Raw genomic sequence first — 19,198 nt, forward strand, 5'->3', positions numbered from 1 at the left:
TATTGTTCAAAATATTTTGGAAACAATCTACACCTACTTATAAGAAAAATGAGACTCCTTTATGAAATCAGTATCATTCTAAATAAAAGATATGAAGCAATCTATACTCTTTGTGTTCTCATTTTGAATTCCATCCCCCGACTTTGCAGTACAAAACTTTGTGCGTGGAAAGATATCCAGAATGTTCTTTCTACAGTAATTCTATAAGACTCTTAATCTTACATTTGCAACAGTTTTAAACCTGTATAAATTCTATTGTGTTAGACAACCTTTGGGGATCAAACAATACTATTTAATTAAAATCAATTTTGCAAATACACATATTTTTGCCTACTGACTATTGAGTCAACTGACATAGGTTTTACTCCACTGGGATCAGAATCAGCTCCTATGTGTTTAATGATATTTCCACTATACAACATACCTATTTTAATCTACATTGCCCATCAGTGTAAACCAAAACTATGTACAGCAAATTAGAATGTAATGAAAGTCTGAATTTTATGCTTCAATAAGCAAGATAACTTTTGAAAGAAAGACAGTATTTGTTTCAGCGAAACCACCAAAAATACTGAGCTACATTAAAGAAGTGTGGCCGGCAGGTGCAGGGAGATGATTCTCCTTCTCTAATCTGGTCTTGTGTGATCCCACCTGTAGTACTGAGTTCAGCTCTGGGCCCCCACCATAAGAAGGGCACCAAGCTGATGGAGGAAGTCCAGAGGAGGGCCATAAAGATGATCAGGACTATGGAACACCTATCCTATGAAGAGAGCATGAAGTCATTGGAGTTGTTTAGCCTGGAGAAGAGAAGGCTCTGGGGAGACCTTACTGCGGCCTTCCAGTACCTGAAGGGGGCCTACAGGAAAGCTAGAGAGGGACTTTTTAGAAGGGTTGTAGTGATAGGACAAGCAGTAATGGTTTTAAACTGGAAGGGAGTAGATTTAGACTAGATATTAGGAAGAAAGTCTTTACTGTGAGTGTGGTGAGACACTGGCACAGGTTGCCCAGGGAAGCTGTGGATGACCCCTCCTGGGAAGTGTTCAAGGCCAGGTTGGACAGGGCTTTGGGCAACCTGGTCTGGTGGGAGGTGTCCCTGCCCAAGGCAGGGGTGCTGGAAATAGATGATCTTTAAGGTCCCTTCCAACCCAAACCATTCTATGATTCTATGAAACTGCAAACCTTAAATAATATCTGTTGTTGCTATAGTGACAAGAGTGAATGCAATTATTCCACGACAGGGAATTTAAAATGAAAAATGATAGCGGGCATAATCTTCTACATTCAATTGTTAAAGTAAACATAATAAGACTAATTAAACTAAAAGTTTAAGGAGAGAAAAAAAAAAGTAGTGTTTTTCCATTACTATTTTATTAAATTTCTCCAAAAAGAGAAGTAATATATATGCATGATTTTTGAAAAATAATATTTTATATGTGGTAAAAAAAAAATCTTATATTGCATTAGGCCTTTGGACTATTCTTAATCTTGGTTCAGATATTATGCAGTCTCTTTCTTCCTAACTCTGCACAAATTTAACCTAATATTTAATGGTTTGAAAATATTATTTAGATTAGCATATGTATTAAATAGAAACATTACTACTAAAAGTTGATGCTTGTCTGGCTAGTGATGAGTTACTGATTAATTGCTCTCAATAAACCATTATGATCTCTAATATGCAAATCCTTTATGCTTTACACATTTATGCCAACTGACTACTACCTGCACATACCAGGCTAGTTCATCACTCATCCTGACCGAATTTCTTACTCAAGCTTACATGAACAGTCTCATTTTTCTGATGCCAGAGACTAATGCTGACTACCACAGTCTGTGTCATTAGCTGAACAGAAGAAAAAATGGTATTTTTTTTTCTCCTCTTGTGTCAATTGAAGTAACTTTTGCTGGATTTCTTCTTTTGAAAAGCAAGCGCATATGTAGAATCCCATTCAGATCAGCCTGTTTGTTCATCAAACTATGATGAATGTGCATATTTTATATGAAATTTAAAAAGGTATGTATGTATGCATATATAGACACACACACGCCACACTCATGTACACACATGCACAGTTGTTTTTGGCTTGATTCGCTGGGATTTGTTTCAGCTGGAAACCTGATAATAGCCAAGGTGAATTACTGACACTCTTAGAGGATGCATCCTTTTTTCCAAGGCTAACAATACGTAGCCCAATGATTCCGCCTGTAAAACACTCCTGCCGGAGTGAGTAAGGTACCACGTTGTTAATCACACAGAGTAAGGTGAAATTGAAATCCAGGCTGTGGAGTCCAAGAAATTTGATCAAAGAACTAATAGTGATCAGTGTAAATCCCACAAATGAAAAAATTACAAGGGTTTGGCTGTGTTGATGTCTTGATATCTTCATATCGCAATTTTAAATTTCTAAACTTTATGGCAGAATTGAGAAATAAGCATATAAAAGAAAGAAAAATCTTTTAGGTGAGAAAAGGCACATTTTATATCTTCTCAGCTGACCAGCAGGGGCTATTTACATTCATAAAAGTGAGCACTAGCTTCAGCATTCATGAAAATTAGTAACTTTAACATGCTTAATGGTTTGTGGAAACTGTGGCAGTTTTGGAGTTAATAAAGAGTTATTTGCTGGATCAGAGTTATCATGGTACTTGGCAACTTGAGAAAATACAAGGTGTTTCAAAGCTCAAAACACTATTTATTTTCAATGGGAACCTCTGGATGTTGCGTTCTTTCGACACTTTTTTTTTAACCTATTTGAAGTTTGGAATCCCAGTGCTAGTACTACTTTTGTGCTGAAGCATGCTTCTAAGATTTGTTGCAGTGTGTAGGTGTACTTAGTGAACAGCAGTAAGTTTGACCTCAAAGTCCTATTTGTATTCTCTTTTGGAATTTGTTATGGAATGTGACTTATAAAAATTGAACAGAGAGTGAAGCACATCTATCGATTTGAATTGAAGAAAAACAATTTAAATTTAATACCTTGACTTACATTCATTTTTAAAAGCCACTAAAGGTGGAAATTCAAGCTTTAGTACAAGAAGTTTTCCTAAAATAGTGCTCAAGACTGGTTTATTTTGATGAAATTTCATCAACACCATGCAGCAGTTGTTTAAAAAAAAAAGAAAAAGAAAAAAGAAAAAAAGAAAAAAGAAAAAAGAAAAAAGAAAAAAGAAAAAAGAAAAAAGAAAAAAGAAAAAAGAAAAAAGAAAAAAGAAAAAAGAAAAAAGAAAAAAGAAAAAGCAAGCGAAACTCTGTTAAAAGGCTGGATGTAACAAACCAGAATAGCTGTGCACTGTCAGGGAACTAGAGATGTGAAGTATGGAGAAAAGAAGCCCAAAACTTTCTGAAGAACTGCAATTGCTTCTTTGGAACACTTTTGCCTTATATCAAAATTATATGAATTATTTTCAATTCAAGTTACTTGCTATTAGACAGGATATTTGAAAATAATGTCATAACATATTTTGATTTCGCAAGACTTTCCATAAAACGGTGCAAAAATAAGTTACTTGTGAAGAAACAAAAGTTTGATAGCAATTAGAAAAATATTGTTGAAAGGGGTAGCCCTGGTATTCAGGGATGTGTCAATCTAATAGGGAAGATGTGAATTGAGTTAGAATACTTTTGAAAGAGCGTGACCAATAAGAGACTAATTTAAAACTAAAACATGTTCCACCTAAAATGTAACATGCGTGCCTTGCACAAATATATAACACACTGTAGTGCAGAAATATAATTTCCTAAGACCTAATTAAATGAGGTAGCACCAATGAGGTTTTTATTTTGGTCCAGTTTGGCTTTCCTTAGTTTTCAGGAGGAAAAGTTCTGTGCTTTTTACAATGTGCCCCTAGAATGACCCTTAAAAGTCACAAGTTGAGACAAGATAACATCTACTTATTTAAGAAGAATTATATGAGTTGCAATTTGGGGAGCTCCTCTCAGCTGCCTTCAAATTTAATTATAGGACTCTGTGTGCTAAGGATTTAAGAACAGTGAAAACACTTCAACTTTCGATAAAAATCAAGAAAGTTGATGATCCTGAACCTGCCCTGAAACACAGTCTGCATGAAGGGATTATAAATATCTAAGAAATGTGAAAAGAAACTCACAGAACAGAACTCTTCAATATATTGTAGTATCAGGAAGGCAAATAGATTGAATATTCTAATGCTTATGAAAGATGCAGCTTATATAAAAAAGCAATAATGTAATAATGAACATTGAGGTTAATATAAATCTGAAAAATAAATCATACTACTTCATGATCATGCAAATGTGTCTTTTGAGACAATCATTGCCATTTACAGACAATATAGCGCATGCAAAGTCTCTTTTATTGTGCAGTAAATACACATAAGAAAAAGTTAAGGAAGTGCATACAATTTCGAACATATTAATTTCATTTTCTTTCAAACTGTCTTTATGATTTTTAAACAACTTGGAATATATTATGTCTGAACTGACTCAAACAAAACTGATACATAATTTGCAATTATTTAGTACTTAACATCAGCTTTAACATTCTGCTGTACTTTCAGAAGAAACATTTTTAATTGCACCATTTATAATACATCAGAAATGTTCCTTTCCTGAACCTAAGTGAGAAACAATTGTGCTTATTTGGCAGACATGTTGTATGGGGTGCATATAAAACCAGCTATGCTGCATAATCCATCAACAGAAGTAAAATACTTTATGCAAGTTTATTGAAGGATGAGATTGCCTTGCACTATCCAAATGACAAATTATCTTACATCATCACAATTCTGAATGCACAGAAGTCCACATGACAGGATGCTTTCAACAAACCATATGTAGAATGTTATGTTGCTATCACATTAAGCTCTATATGGTTCTAACACACAATATGTACTTAATGAACACACTATTTCTATATAAATGCAGATCTAAAGTGGTGCATCGGGAGATGGAATTATCAGTTCTTGAATTCTGTCATGGAATTTCATGCAAATAAAATTATTACAGTTTTTTAGAGGATTTAGGAGATTATTTCCAAATCCCAATAAAAACTATTGCAAATAAGTTCAATGATTCACAGTCACTGGAGAAGGCTTCACATAAAGACTGATGGTAGGGTATGTATTGTACATGGAATATTCTACACAGTAGCATTAGAAAAGTAGATGTCAACAAGTGCAAAAGGAAAATGCACAAGCAAACCAAAAGGAAAGTAATTAAACAACAATACAGTGAGCATGCTAGAGTAGCTTAACACCATCCAGAAACTGCTGCTAGGGTAAAATAAAAAATATCAAATAAAACAAAACAAATCAATCCTCAAAAATGTAGATACACAGAAGATGTACAAGAAACACACAAAAAAAGAACAAGTCTTTGCAGTATAACAAAAATTAGACACATGCATAGAAATGAGGATTCGCGTTGTGATAGTAAGATATCAGTCTGAGGCCTAAATTACCTTCACTGTCTGACATGGCATGCTGGAAGTCATCCATGATGAAGGCTATATCTCGATCATAGCCTCGAGTCCGTGACTCCTCCCTCATATGTTGCTGGACCTCAGGTAATGAATGGCTCGATCCAAACTGGTCCCTGGTATCTGCAGATATTGGTGGCAAGGGTCCAGCTGCTGCTCTTGCCATTCCCATTGGCTGGCCAACGGGACTTAGTGGGCTCTCTTCCTCTGAGTTCTGTGCTACTATTGGGATCCTTCCCCTGCTTTGGCTAATAGGTAGACTGGTGGGTTTAGTTCTTCCAGAAGGTGCTGCATGGCTAAAGGAAACATCTAGGGGTTCAGCCTCTTGGGCTTTCAGTCTTAAAGAAGAACTGGATGAATCCCTTTTCAATGACAAATCAAGCCCATAAACTGAGGAGGGTCTAGATGAGGGCCTAGATCTACTACCACTGCTATAAGACTTGTCTGCTTCATCTTGTAATGTGGATCTCATTGTTGGACCTAGGGCAGTCCCAAGGCCTGCTCCAATGGATGAAGTCAGTGCTGGCCCCATGTATTTCTGTTGGTCAGTGATGTTTTTTCTAAGGCCAAAAGTGATATCATCCTGAAGAAGCCTTGCCCTAGTAGTAATTCCCCCAAGTGTTGAAGTGCTAGAAGTCATATAGCTTGAATAGTCAGGCTCAAGGTCTCTGCTTTCTTGGATAGGTGAAAACTTTGTTAGTTTGGGGTCTATCAAAGCTTTCTTGTGTTTTGACTGCTTCTGGTAAAGGAGGGCTGCTGGGAGCTGCTTAGCAGCTTGTTTCTCAAGAGTAAGCCTACCTATGCTATATTTCTCAGATTTTGGAAAATGCCTGTAGCTGCCCTCTGGGTGGTAATATTGTGACAGGCCAGCCAGATGATCAAGACTTTCTGCACCTCTACGGAACTCTTGTTTTATCTGGTGTTTCAGAAGTTTGAGCTCATAAGGGTCCTCCATTGGGTCTTCATCAGCTTTAACATATGAGTGTAACCTAGAAGAAGTCTGCAGTGGTGCTAGGAAGTCTGACACTTCTTGTGCTCTCCTGGCCTCAGTTGTACGAAGCAGTCGATCTGTTTTGGTCAGATCTTTCTCATGGAGACTAAAACTGGAACCAAGTGCTCCTGTTCCTTTAGTAAGTTCTCCTATATCGTCAATCAGCACATAATTTCGGGGTGTATGGTGGTGGTCTATATCTGCATAGAATGAATCTGCAGATATGCTTGATATAGGGCTGCTTGCTATACTGTTTCTCTCATCTAGTCCTATCCTTAAGTCCAAGGTAGAGTATTTACTGCCCAGCTGGGAAACTGCATAATTATTGTCAGTTGAAACTGGTGCTATCATTAGAGGCTGATTGCGAATCACATCGTAGTTTGTTGTTATCTTAGGCTCCAAATATAATGTACTTTGTCTTGGTTTTGGCTGTATTACCATCATCTGTGATGGGAGTTGATATGATGGCTGTTGAGATGGTGGAGGTTGAGACTGTGGAGTATAGGACATAGTAGCTCCTGTTTGGAAAGCTGTCTGGGTCTGATAGGGTGAAACCTGCTGGTGATACAAAGGCTGCTGTTGTTGGTAATGTGATTGCTGTGTGAACTGAGTTGGTGCTTGAGTAGGCAGGGCAGGAGATGAATACTGATACTGAGCATATGGGCTTGTAGCAGGGGCAAACTGTGTTTCTGGCTGGGTTTGTGGTGGCATAAACTGGTTAAATTCTGTCTGGGGTGCAGTCCGTGGTCTTTCCAAGCCGTGTTGAGTTTCTATTCTGGTTGACCTGGTATTATTAACTTCACTATCTGACATATAATCACGTTCTTCTGCTACTCCTTGGAGATAGGCACGCTCTCTCTTTTCTCTTTCTTTTAGTAAGGCTTCTTTCCTCCTATTAATGCCCATTTCCAAGTATCTCAGCTTAGCATCTATTTCTTTTTCCTCCTCATCTAGCTCTGCTTGTTTCTTCCTAAGCTTGGCTGATTCACGTTCGACCAGATCCAATTCCCTGTCTATATCCTGAAGAATTTTGGCTCTGGCCATAGTGGTGGTCCTACAAATTCTTCTGCGTGAAACTGATCCCACAGAATTATATGGTGACTGGGTTCCTGCTGTTGCTTCCTCTGGAGGTGGGTTGGGCAGAGTCCTTTTCACCTTCTTTTGAGTGGCTGATGGAGTTATGCTTGAGGAACCTTTTGTCTGCAATAGAAAAAACAAAAATGAATCACTCTTCAGGAAGCTTGATTGAAAATTAATCACAAGTTTTTTAAATTTTTTTCATGGTATAGCTTTATATCTTAGCCATGTACTTTCTCTAACGGACAGAAAAGCTTGTAGGATCTGTGAATAAGCAGCAGAAAACAGCATGAAAAAATGCCATCAGTCCGCTAAAAGTCAGGAAGATATGCAGTCAAATACAAAATAAAGGTGACACTCTCTAGGACTTTGTTTAATCTAAGATCAAAAAATCTACTTATTTTCTTGAAACTGAAGTGACTTAATTTAAAAGTGTTTTTTAAAAATTTCTTCAATGCTTATACATAAACATATATGGTGCAAGTGTGTGTGAGGGGGGTATATGTATAGACCTACACATGTTCCTTTTATGTAACATTTAATAGAAAAAATATATGTATAAATATAAATGTACCTATGTATACCTTCATATATAAATACATGTATAATCTGTACAACTGAATAGAAGTTTCTGAGAGTTTCTCTCAACTGAATAGAAGTTTCTTAGAGCTAGACCCTGAGCACATACTAAGCAGCTATAACTTGTACTGAAACCTAGACACCAAAGCAGGACTTTCTAGTGCCAGCACATTTGGTACAAAAAGGTAGTTCCTAGCTAATCTTGTAATTTTTGCCTCACTTCTGCTGCTACATACATTTTTTTCAGGTAAGATTCTTGTGCTTTACAAAAGTGGTATTCACTTTCTTCAATTCATTGAAGACTTTCTGAAATGAAATTTGTTCCAGTTCCAAAGCTAGAGTTTAAAACTTTAACAAGTTAAGCAGTGTAAAAATATAGGAATTTAGTTCAGTTCAGATGTCCAGACTTCCCCACAGTTAATGGTAGAAGGGTGATTCATCCTGATCTAGATGTATCTACCTTAGGCTGATGAGTCATTCTTTGGAGGTGCCTATCTCTCTTCATCAACTAGCAAAGCAGACAATGCAACTGGTTAGATGCCATCTAAATCACACCCTAAATTACTAGATGTTTTGAAAAGTTCTTTGTGGTTTTGAAGTAAATTTATTCTCCCTCACAATGTAGATACATTAAGAAGTGGGACTTGAATGATTCTGAAATTGTATCCTATCTCCCCAACAGCTTCTTACAAATTTTGCCTTAGTAAAGGAAAAGGCATTGATATATACACATACACTAAAAATAACTGCCTCAACCATTACAGAATGCAGCAGTGTTAAGAGCAAAATATGGAAACACTTTAGCATGGTTTAATAAGGGAAGTAAAAAGAATATTAACCCACTTGACTCTTCTCTCTCAGGCAAGGACAGCACTTTAGTAAGCAATAACTGTTATTAATTAAAAATGGAATTTATTCTGAAATAAATACTACTTCACTCAGATAAGAAGACAACATGATTAATTTTAATTATGAGTTTGTAAATCCCCATTTTTCTCTGTTTATTCTAATATGTGATAAATTGTAAAAGTATTTAAAAATGTTGACAACTCTCTTTTGCTGCTCCTGTTACCTAACCTTAGCAAATCATGAAAATCAACACATAATTTGTCACAGATCTTTAAAGAAACAGTGACTACCTTTTCAAGTGTCATTTAAGCTCATTTCATCCTCTTCATCTAAATTCCATCAACTTTTGCATGTTTCAGATTTCAATAAATGCAACTTAATTTTGTTTTCAGCTTTCCATGGCCATTTCCCAAACCCATGTTGTGCCAACAAATCAAATAAACTAATTCTTCTTTTGCTCAGTGTGAACTTAATATCAAAGACAAATTAATCATCTACCATAGTTCTAGTTGGCTATTAATTTATACGGCAAATTCAGTGCAATACTACCGTTATCTCCCCCTCCCAAACTGAGACAGCAATCACAGATGGTGAAGCAGTCACAGATGGTCACTGGTATTGGGAAAGAGCTATTAATAACACACTCATTAAAAGGTCTACAAAACCTTATGGAATTATTATTTTCAGATGACAGTTAAGTTGAGAATGAATAAATCCCAGAATCAGCTTATAATGCATTTTATTGAAAAAAACTCCAAATGTATTTTTGTTTTGTATCTTTATCTACATAGAAAGAAACTCAGACTAATAGACACTACAGGAAGATGTATCCCTTGCTATTGCAAAAGTACTGATAACCTCTAGTTCTCAGCTGCTATTCTCACAACAGGCAAGACTTAATTATTTTTAATTGATACTTATATTGGTATAAGAAAAAATACATTTATTTTAGTGCTGTAATAAAATGTGTGGGGTTTTTTTCTTCTTCTTGGATGGGCTCATGATCAGTTATGTTAGCGTGCTACCTGGGAACTGCATTAGTAGATCAAAAGGAAGTTCAGCTGCAGTATTTCAGCAAATAACTTTAGTGTAGCTGTCAAATTTAGTTTTTACATTTCCTTTTAATTTGTTAACGAGCAAGTAAAAAAAAAAAAAAAAGCTAGAGCTGATCTTTACCAAATTCTAATCTCTTTATCACAAAGAATTGAAAGTAGAAAGGAGTAATTGTGCGGTCTTGCCATAGCCTGCTAGTTTTGGTCCCTGTAACATATTTATAACATTATGCTCATTTTAGTTTAAAACTATCCAAAGACAGAAACCTTCATGAGACTATTCTGGAGCCAAACAAACCTATCAAATATGGGCAGGCACTCTTAGGCCTGGTTACTGGTTAAAGCTTATGTTAGACATCAGACAGGTGACCTTAGCAAGCTCTCTGACTGAATAAGCCATGAAGTTTTCTATTATATTTTATCATATTTTCCATCTTCCTCGTTCTAATCCATTTACTTCTAGCTATCTACTATCACCCTCACTAATTTCTAAAACTCATTCTGTGTTTAGTAGATGGCCACTCTGAATGCTGACTGTAAAATTCAAGAATTAGAAGTAAATTATTCTGCTTCTTGTTTCACACTAGTCTGGGATCTTCAGGATGGACATAATGGCAATCAGATCTGCTTCTGAGGCAAAGTGGACCTTGCCAAAAAAAAGTCCAAAACTTGTGCTTGAGATAAAGCTACAGATATGTAGATATGTTCTTTCCAAAACTACAGAATAAAGAAATGAGGAAGAAACAATCTTCTCCTCCCTCCACCAATTTTTAAGCTTAAGAACATTTTGATAATAAAGTTAGAAGAACACACCCCTCAGCCTTGCAGTTCAATGACAAGATAACATCACAGTGAGGAACTCAAAACACTGAGCTAAAGGTCCCGTGCAAACAGATTTAGCAAAACATTCCTTTTTTGCCTTGCCAATACATATTAGTCTTGGCATGGTTTATCTCCTGAGTTTTAATTTTCAGAGGTCACCTGGACAAAGGCTTGTGAACCCTGTTAAATTGCATGGTGACTAGAATAATTCCTTTGAGATGAGCATCCTATTCCTTGTAAATCTTTGTGAAAATACTTTATTTCTCCCTACATTTGTCTCCTCCAATTTGATGGTATTGCTGACAAGGACAGAAAGACTCCAACCCACTACAAGAATCAGTCAAGCATGAGGAAATACTCATATGTTCTACTGCTTTTTATCTGTTTTAAAGAGATAGTTTATTTTGGGGGACTGAATGGCTCAGGAGATCTATTATGAATTTCTACCTCTAAATTGTGTGTTTGACTCTAGTTACTGAATCTCTCTCCTCCTCTTCTCAACTGAATTTGTTTGGATGTGATATAGTGCTGTACTTGCATCCTCTTCTCTCTGCATTCATCTAGCCATGATTGAGTACTAGCTTAATTTGCTCAAAGAATTGAGCTTTCAGACTTCGGCATTTAACTCTTAAATACTTCTTGAATATTTTGGATTTTAGTAGCAAATATGAAGCCTTCATTATTCAGGGTTCTTTTATAATTCTCTGTGATTGCACCACAAACAAACTACTTCTTCAGTCCTCTTTAGAGTTGACAAAATAGACTCATATTTATACAGCTTTTTATTTTAAGTAGGGGCAAATCCTACAAACAATGTACACAATATGTGTACCTATATGCATATACATATGCGCAAACCAATTACAATTGTAATGACAGCATCCTTACTAGAGTTTGCAACTACTAGATTGTCTATGTAATAGATACAGTGATGTCAGGCTACTTACAGCCTGTGATGCTATGAAAAAGCAAAGGTGAAGTGGGTCATAGCTGAAGCCACTTCTTTGCCACAATCTTTAGAGGACTCAACAGCATGGTGGAAAGCCTGTTCTGTACTTTAGAGAAACAAAGCCTTACCCTCTGCAGGGTAAGGTTTCCTGAAGCATCCAATATTGACTTGCAACGGACTTGAAATGTCAGCAGAAAGTCTGCAGTACCCTGATTATCAGAAAAACAATGCAAATAATACTTTTTGTTTTCAAGCAAGGACTATGCAGTCAATAAGTTGCTCAGCAAACTTACGACTAGCATCAGTTTGAGAGATGTTTGTCACCGAGAAGAGCCTGGCTCCATCCTCGAGACACTCAATCTCTATATATTTATAAACCTTAATGAGGTCTCCCCTCAGTCTCCTCTTCTGCAAACTAAAGGCTCCCTCAGCCTTTCCACATAAGGGAGATGCTCCACTCCTTTAATCATCTTTGTAGCCCTACGCTGGACTCTCTCCAGCAGTTCCCTGTCCTTCTTGAACTGAGGGGCCCAGAACTGGACGCAATATTCCAGATGCAGTCTCACCAGGGCAGAGTAGAGGGGGAGGAGAACCTCCTCCTTAACTGCATCTTCTTGTAGGATGCAGACAGAGATACTGAATAATGTTTTGTAGCTTGTCCTGTGTAAATAAGTAGTTTCTCATGTAAGTTTTTGTGGACTCTTCTGGACTTAATATCTATTATGTGGTAACCAGTAAGTAGAGGGGATCAGTTTCGTTAACCCTTGGTAACACACATTAAAGCAAGACTATTGAGAAACTTCTTTCCATTGGCTAAGTCTGGCACAGGATCACTTCTATGGCAGGAAGAACCACAGAGCTTGGGAAGCCACCTCTGAAGCCAGCAGGTAAAGGGAAGCAAATGAATCGTGCATGGTACGGAAAAAATATTCAAATACGTATTTATAAAAGCTAGTCTCATCAGCAGTGCTAAGAATGGAGTAATACGTACTCTGAATAAATTCTAACCATCAGCCAACCTGTACTGCCTTGGCTTGTGTGCCATTGCTGGCAAGGGTAGTGGAAGATTAATTTGATGAGCTGAATTTGGCCTTGGTTATGGGAGGGAAATACCCTGCTTCATAAGTAATATACTAGAGCTTTCCTTTAATGCAACTCTTGCCTTTTTCTTTTCTTTTCTGCAAGTATTTTGCTCTGGGGTCTGAGCAGTCAGGCAGAAAACTAGTTTCTAAATCACTACACAGCAGCACTGAGATGCCAGTCAGTGTGATTTTCTCATAGTTTTTTTTTGGTTTTTTGTGGTGTTTTTTTTTCCCCCACTCCTTTGGAGGCTCTGTAAAGATAAGTTTCTCTTCTGTTAAAGCCAATATAATTTTTTTAGAAATAGTCTATTCGAAAACAATAAGCATTTTTCAGAGTTTTTGTGCTTTCACTTGTGTCAGCCAGTCACTCATTCCTCAGGTGAGCACTTCTGTATTTTCCATCCTCTCACACCTTTAATTTTCTCTGTGAAATTGTTTGAAATTGCCATTTTCACTTCAAATGCAAGGGGAACAGCACAGCGTACTTCCTAACAGCTGACGTGACATGAGATATCAACTTCTTTTCTCATTTAAACACATAAAAGGCCATATGCTGCTTTTGATCTCGGGAAGAGAAAGTAGAAATTCAATGGAAATTTGATATGTACACTAGACAGATCTGGCCCTTACACAGTGATTTTCAAAGGGATCTAAACCTACATTTCATCTACTTTATGTGAGCAGGCATAATAGTTGTTGTCCGTCATCTGCATAGAGGAGGGAGTTTTACACAGACTAACCAATCTGTGATTCATTTGGAACAGGACTGACAACTTTTGCAATGGGGCAATTCTCTCCTCAATTTATACTGGTAAAAATGAAAAATAGCAGTTTAAATAATGAGAAATACATCAGTGGGAAATCAGTTTGTGAGAAGAATGAAATCCAAAGTTTTGAAACTTTGACTTTAAATATTGTAACTGGAACAATACTTCATAGGTGTGCATGTAACTGATTTTAGACAATATACACAGTATTAACAAGCCTATGTTTTCATTTCCTCAGCTAGTATCTCCAAACAATATCTATACTGTTTGATTTTTCTGCTCACTGAAGACACGGCAGTCTCTTTACCTATTCCCCTCAGTACAATTCAGTATTGCTCAATTTTTTTTTTCTTCCATAGCTTATGTCTCATGCAAAAGGAAAACATTTCTCGCTATCTCACAAAGTAACATAATCTTCAAGACTCTCCCGATAACAATTATTTTCATTTTTTATTCTTAATTTCTTTTTGCCTCTGCTCTTATTGGCTATTTACCTGTGTAATCATACTACTTGTCTTTGCAAAATTCTGGGATACAATGATATGAGAGATTTGTTGTCCAAATATATTAAATGTATATACAATTACATTGTATCTCAGTTACTTTACAATGGTGAAAAGATCTCTGGCAGAATGATTCAGACAATGGGCATCTGTCAAGCTAACAGAAAGAGACAAATTGTCAAACTTGAGCTCAAAATAGACTCAATATTTTTCCCATTATTCAATCTCTGAAAGAGAAAAAAAAGAAAAGGAAAAAGGAAGGGGAAGTGCAAAGGGAAAAACCCTGTCCTCAGAAGAGAAGAACACAGTCAGAATTGACAAACACAGATTTTATACTTTGCCATAAACAGCTAAAAACATCATAGGAAATAGATACTGCTATATAGGCAATACCTACTGATGTTTACTACGTTTGTCTTTGTATGCCTCGCACTAAAATATGTTAAACATTCTTCATTATTTTATTTATGTATCAGTACATTAAAAAATATCAAGGGACTTCACAGAAAGAAAAAAGTATTCTCCCACTGCAACAGTATTGTCCTTAGTCAAGTCCAGTTAGTACTTTAAGTGCTATAGTACTATAGCCCTAGTCCAGGACCAGAGCCTTAATTTGATGAAGAATTCAGTATAAATACTTTTGTCTGCGAATTAAAATCTTTCCTCATTTGTAAATTACTTGTGAATGCTGAGAAGATAGTCCAATTTTTGTTTAAAAGACAAAAGCATCCAATGGATTTACCTCATGGCGACTATGTACTGTACTATAACATAGTATATTACAGTATAAAATAGTTTCTTAATCGATCATCACTCTTTCCCCGCTTCTATTGTTTCGCTGACAGTCTAAGAGGCATTTTACATAAATGCAGAGCTGTAGATACTCAGAACTTCTTAGCCTAACCTGTGGAAAGTTATCCAAAGTTCTAGGGATGGATGGACCATTCAACACCTCTGCTTGTCTAAGATACAAATACTGTTTGCTTATGAAGCACCCTGGCTCCATCACAGCCTAGCTTTGGATTTAACTAAGTAATGACACAGAACTGTACCTCAGTAATATATCCTGACACAGAGGTGATGTGATTCTGCCATTGATAATTCAAAACAGTTATATTAAAGGATATTGTGCTAAAGTATTAATAGTTTGGGATTAGTTGATCATGAAGCTATTTGTGGCAGTACAAAAAGGCATCAGTCATCCTCATCTTGGAATGCTGAAGTCCTTGGAATAAATCTTTTTGTATATAACACAACATCCTTAGTTTGGGCTCATTCACTCATAGTAATAAATAATACACTGTTTCTCATCATGTAACACATAAATCATAATATGTCATTCCCTTCAGTCAGGATAATAAAGTTTACTGGAAACTCAGTTCTCATGTATGGCAAATTTTACAGGATTATAAAGTCTTTTCCCAGTCAACCAGAACATACTTCAATTTCTCTTCCTTTGCAGTCTAACTGAAAATCCTATCCAAAAAACACTGGTGAGAAAAATTCAGAACAGTTTATACTTATCAGTAGGATATGCATATGCTGAATTAACACCATCTGTTTTCAACTGATATCAGACTACTTTGCAAACTTTCAGCTTCAATTTAAAAAACACCGAAACCCCCTCTATCTCTGAAAGAAAGGAAATATTAATCTTGTTTTACAGGTAAAAACACAACCAAACAAAAAAGGTGTGAGAAAATCTTGGCTTTTTCTGCCTCTCCTCCACTACTGACTTCCTCCAAAGACGGGCAGCTGATGAGACTCTACATGCTGTGCCACAGCCCTTGTTTATTCGCAAGAGTGAGGATTCATCTGCTCAAGCACAGAGACCATGTACAGAGCTGATCTGAGCTAGTCCTCCAGACTACTGAACTGAAAGGAAGGGCAATTTTTCTTCAGCTCACTCCATAATCATATCCATTTTACTGACTGTAGAAACAGCCACATGTAGCACAAATATCACCTGTAAATGTCTCAAGACAGAGGAGGTCAGTCCCACTCCTAGCAACTGCAGCAGTCTGAACTCCTGCTTTTGGCCCCTCATGCAGGATCTGTCTGGTAGCAGTTTTAATCCTTTTCTCTGTATAGGAATCTCGCCACTTCTGCAACTCTTCAGAAATAGACACCTCTCCTCAGCAATTAAAGGTTCTGGGCTTGGCTCAGTTTGATCGTTCAGGCAGTATTTATTTCATTCTGCACTCATGATGTTTTGCTTCCCTGGTCTAAGATTAAAGGTGGCAGAGTGAGCAGAGCCCTGATTAATCATTTTCTCTAAAATGTGGTTCATGCTGGGGAACAATGGCCATGTAACTCCTGCTGTAAAGGCATGGATAAGACAAACTCACCAAGGGCCTAACTGCTTAATTCAGGCCTTTCTATAAGCATCACAGCTAAGCCTTCTCTTTGTCTTTCCTGCTCAGCCGTAACTTCACCCACATCGCTGCGACCTGCATCAGATCTTCCCTCTTTTTCCCAAAGTGCCTTAAAATTTACCAATCCAACATATTCTGTTGTAAAAAACATACTTCCTGCTCTGCTTTGGTACCATGTACAGCTCTGTAAAGACTTTCAAGTTCTGTAGGAACCAATACTCCTTCATGGTGGTCACACAGGTGTCAAAATTCCAGTATTAAACACTATCAGGATAAAATAGAAAGAAGAGGCAGAATATAAACAAAAGTAGGTTTGTGAAACTCTCCTTGGTGCTGACGCCCAGCTTCCAGGCCTCACTCTATTCCAACAACTCACAAGGTTTCTGGTCTGCAGCAAGTTCTGCATAATCCCTTCTGACTCGCATGGACAAGCTGTTTTCTCCATCAGCTCAGGTTATGGGACTATTCATCTTTTTTCTCCACATTTTCTCAGAGTCTCACTGAAACTTCCTTCTGCCTGATACTTTTTTTGTTTCCCACCATCCCTCCATCCCTCTTGTTCTGAAGCAAGAGAACTCCCCTTAAAATATGCTCAGTTGCTTCGAAGGCAGGAGCAATCTCTCTCTCTTGGTCTCTCAAGAAGTTTCCAGCCAACCCAATCCTCTCCCTTTTTAAAGCAATGTAACTGAACTGACAACAAACACACAGAGTAGATCATCTGCCACAGATGGCTAAATTCTTGAAGTGTGAAAACCACTCACAGTATGTCCAGATTTTCCATTACACTTCTTCTACGGTGAGACGGTGTACTAGCCAGACCACACAAACCCCTATTTTCCTATTCTTATTCTCATATAAGAATAGCATTTCCAGTTTGATATAAACCCATTTCCAAGTCACATAAGTTAAACAAAATCAAATTACCTCTTCTCCCACCCCATCCGAAACATTCAAAAACCCAACTTTTCAAAGGTATTAATACTTGAATAAATATGTACAGAAATAAGCGATACTAATACAAACCAGAACCTCTTCTAATGGAAAAAAAAAAACAGCTTTCACTGTTATCTATTTAAATTTATAACTCTTTTTTTTTCAAACAACAAAGTCTTTTGAAAGGCAGTTTTTTGAAGCTTACTTTTTTCTGTGGTTTTTTTGTTTGTTTTTTTTATATATATATGTATTTTACAGTCTGTTGATATTACACCAGATTTAATCCATGAAGTTGGGGAAGAGAAGTGGCAAATGTCTCATCATATGAGAGCATTTAAAATCAAACTGGACATCACCACCAGTTGATAACAAAAATCCAGTCAAGATGCTCAACTCAGTCTTGATTAGCTCAACTGTGAATAAAACTGGGAGAAAGTCCTGATTTTTAGAACAAACTCCATATTTTCTTTTTTTAAGTATAAATGGATATAATTTTTATACCTGATTGTTTTAATAATTATTAATATGGTTTTAGTGACCAACACTGAAATCTAGATTCATTTTCTGAAAAGGTAGTGTTCCCCTCCTGGGTAATTCCAATCAGATTACAGCCTTGCAGGCAATGTGATATTTAATCCAACTGTGTAGGGTTGAGGAAGAAGAAGGCAGTAACCTTTAATGAATTTTCTTCCTACTATTTTAATAGCAATTATATTATATTAGAATCATGACCTTCCTCTTTCCACTTCTTCTTACTGTGATAAGCAGGACAGGAAGACAGAAATTGGGTAAGCTTACTTTTAAACACTAATGAAGTTAGAAATAAAGAAAAGGCAGCAGAAGAACCAGACGTTACTGTGAAAGATATGCCATTTGCAGTTTCTAAACCCACTTTTGTATCAAAAAGAACTTAAACCAGCTGTGATGTTTCAAGACACCACATAAAAAGGAAAATTCTTATGGTTGACCTGGAATCTAGGATATATTTTTACTACAGACACAGAAGGAGAAAGGTTATATTTTTCCCCCTCATTTTCAGAGACCCTGTTATTCTTGTTCCAAACCATTATTTGTCCAGCAATGTTATAGGTCAAAATAAATCAAAAAAAAAAGTAGCTCTACTCGATTACATGCATATAGACTACACCAATTCCCCTAAACATGCAATGTAAAGTGAGTTTTACTATAGAAACATAAGAAATAAACTGTAAAAGATGTTTACAAGATGAATACACATTTGGGTTGATTCTCTTCTGTTTTGTTTTTATGTGTTGTTCTCACTGTTTTTAAGTTACGCACCTAGATCTAAATGACAAACTTAATAAAATTATTTTTATTTCTTATTCTGCAAATTATGAGTATTTTTGGTATTTATTTAAGGTAACCAAAACAGCATCACTTGGCTGAAATATTTTGACTCTGCATCAAAGTTGATGGTTAAAGACTCTCTGGCTTATTATCCACTGATTTATTTGCCTCTGAGCTAAGACCGACAAAAGGTTATTGTTTAGCATCAATCATGCACTGACTTTAGAGCCTTGGACAGACTAAGACAGAGATCATCAAGTCAACTTCCGTGGTGAAGACTGCTGTTATTTAATTTCTAAGCCATTGAGGCAGAAACTTAAATGATATTTTACTTCATTTTCAGATGACAGTATTTATGTTCACAGATCTTTGATAAGGCCATAAACAAAAGTGAAGAACCTTTCCATAAGTATTACAGAACTTGCATTATGTACAGAACCAGCTGTTTGTATTTC

At 36.6% G+C, this 19,198-nt stretch overlaps 1 protein-coding gene across 1 annotated transcript in view; it reads right to left on the reverse strand.

The window, feature by feature from the left end:
- The window catches only part of PCLO (piccolo presynaptic cytomatrix protein), a gene marked incomplete at its 5' end in the record, with an annotated part of 60,848 nt that overhangs the window by 9,465 nt on the left and 32,185 nt on the right, over positions 1–19,198 (reverse strand). Inside the window, one exon of the mRNA XM_010191242.1 lies at positions 5,439–7,647. Within this exon, the coding sequence (XP_010189544.1) occupies positions 5,439–7,647 (2,209 nt within the window). The remainder of the gene's footprint in view (positions 1–5,438; positions 7,648–19,198) is intronic.

This window comes from Mesitornis unicolor, unplaced genomic scaffold (genome assembly GCF_000695765.1).
Source record: "Mesitornis unicolor isolate BGI_N332 unplaced genomic scaffold, ASM69576v1 scaffold2409, whole genome shotgun sequence".
Lineage (NCBI taxonomy): Eukaryota > Metazoa > Chordata > Aves > Mesitornithiformes > Mesitornithidae > Mesitornis > Mesitornis unicolor.